Source organism: Fusarium oxysporum, chromosome 13, assembly GCF_000149955.1.
Source record: "Fusarium oxysporum f. sp. lycopersici 4287 chromosome 13, whole genome shotgun sequence".
NCBI classification, from domain to species: Eukaryota; Fungi; Ascomycota; class Sordariomycetes; order Hypocreales; family Nectriaceae; genus Fusarium; species Fusarium oxysporum.
In genome coordinates, this window is record NC_030998.1 from 19,836 (window position 1) to 21,372 (window position 1,537).

Sequence of the window (1,537 nt, forward strand, 5' to 3'; positions counted from 1 at the left end):
TGGACATGCCAGGTGTGGACATGCTCTGCGATGCCTACGAGTACAACACGGTCAAGCAAGCTACTAGTGTCGCCCGACAACACGGCTCACGCGGTGTGATGAGCGAGATTTACAGCGTGACCTGGACGGCTGCACGTTACCTCATAACGTCGGCCAAGGCAGCCGGTTCGGTACAGCTTTCTTCCCAGCTTCTACATCCTCCTAGACTCCTTGCAAGAGTTGGGGAAGTACTGGCAGATCAGCAAAAAATATTGGTGGCTTCTATATCACACTTTCGAGAGCTTCGTGACAACGGATGTTGATAGACGAAGCCTTACATCTTCTGCAGGGGAAGCCCTTTCACGCAGGGCGGGCGAAACTCATCCGCCAATTAGCTCATCCGAAAGGCCACGTAATCCTCAGAGAATACTGAGCATTATCACTGACCTGCGAGTTCCAACATCAGATGTTGAAGACCAGTTCCGCGTTGATCCGGTCTTCTCCATTCCATCGACCTCCGAGGGCAGCGCGACTGGTGCTGACGGCACTTCATCCCCAGCTGAGAGCCAAAGGGAGCCACCTTGGCAAACGGAGGGTGTCGTGGCATCAGACGACACCCCTTTTTTGGATGAGCTTGCTTGCAACGAGTCTCTCTATATGTCGGATTTGCGGTTTAATACACCACTGTTTGCAAGTTCTGGCTACCAGCAATTCTGCCAGGATGTAGATCATGTATAAAACATTTTCAATATTGAAACTATATTATCCCTAGCATCAATTCCCATTATCCTTTATGAGAACTAAATTACTCTTACTTGCTGCGTTATGTTTACAAACATCCTTTCCTCTAAAAGCCAACTCGAAAAAGGAGTAAAGCTCAACAAAGCTGTACGCTAGGATGGTTGGCAACATCAGGATCCAATGCAATAGTCCTCTTGCAACACCCCAAGCACCTTTGTTATAATTGCTCTTGCCATCACAAGGCACAGGGAGATTCCAGCGGACAAGGATGGAGGCGATGAGCAAAAAGGCATATTGCGTTCCTAGGAAGATGAAGCAAATAGTCGAAAAGAGGGAGTCGCTGATAAAGAGTGGATCATGTTCAGTAGCAAAACCATTGATCAACTTAACAATGATAGGAGAAACGACAGAAAAGATAGCGCTGGCGCAGAGAACGAGGCCATAGTAAATAAAGAAGCGAGTCGCCCAGCTGATAGAAAGGTACAATCCAGGCATTCGGTAGGTCTTGACGATAAAGTAATGAAACACTTCGCCCGCACCAATGGTCCATCGGCGAATCTGGAGTGCCCACTCGCGTATCTCGTCAGCATAGTTAGCGCCAGAGGTTGGGCCGTTGATGGAAAATGAGATTCAAGGGCCTGATGCGGGATTTCTCGTCTTGCCATGATGGTGTAGCGGTATCCAAGCAATGATATCCTCCCATTTGCTAGGATGGATGAATGAAAAGCGCCCTCCTCAGGTAACTTTGGCACTGCAGAGAGTAGTGGGGACAATGGGAATGGAGGTTCCAGGGGAATCAAACACTCCCAGGGAAGAG

At 48.8% G+C, this 1,537-nt stretch overlaps 1 protein-coding gene across 1 annotated transcript; it reads left to right on the forward strand.

The window, feature by feature from the left end:
• Positions 1 to 5: 5 nt before the first annotated feature.
• Positions 6 to 717, forward strand: FOXG_11890 (uncharacterized protein; the record flags this gene model as incomplete). Its single annotated transcript, XM_018391624.1, has 2 exons — positions 6 to 227; positions 280 to 717. 2 exons carry the CDS (start codon positions 6 to 8, stop codon positions 715 to 717), a joined length of 660 nt encoding a protein of 219 aa, XP_018250311.1.
• Positions 718 to 1,537: the final 820 nt, after the last annotated feature.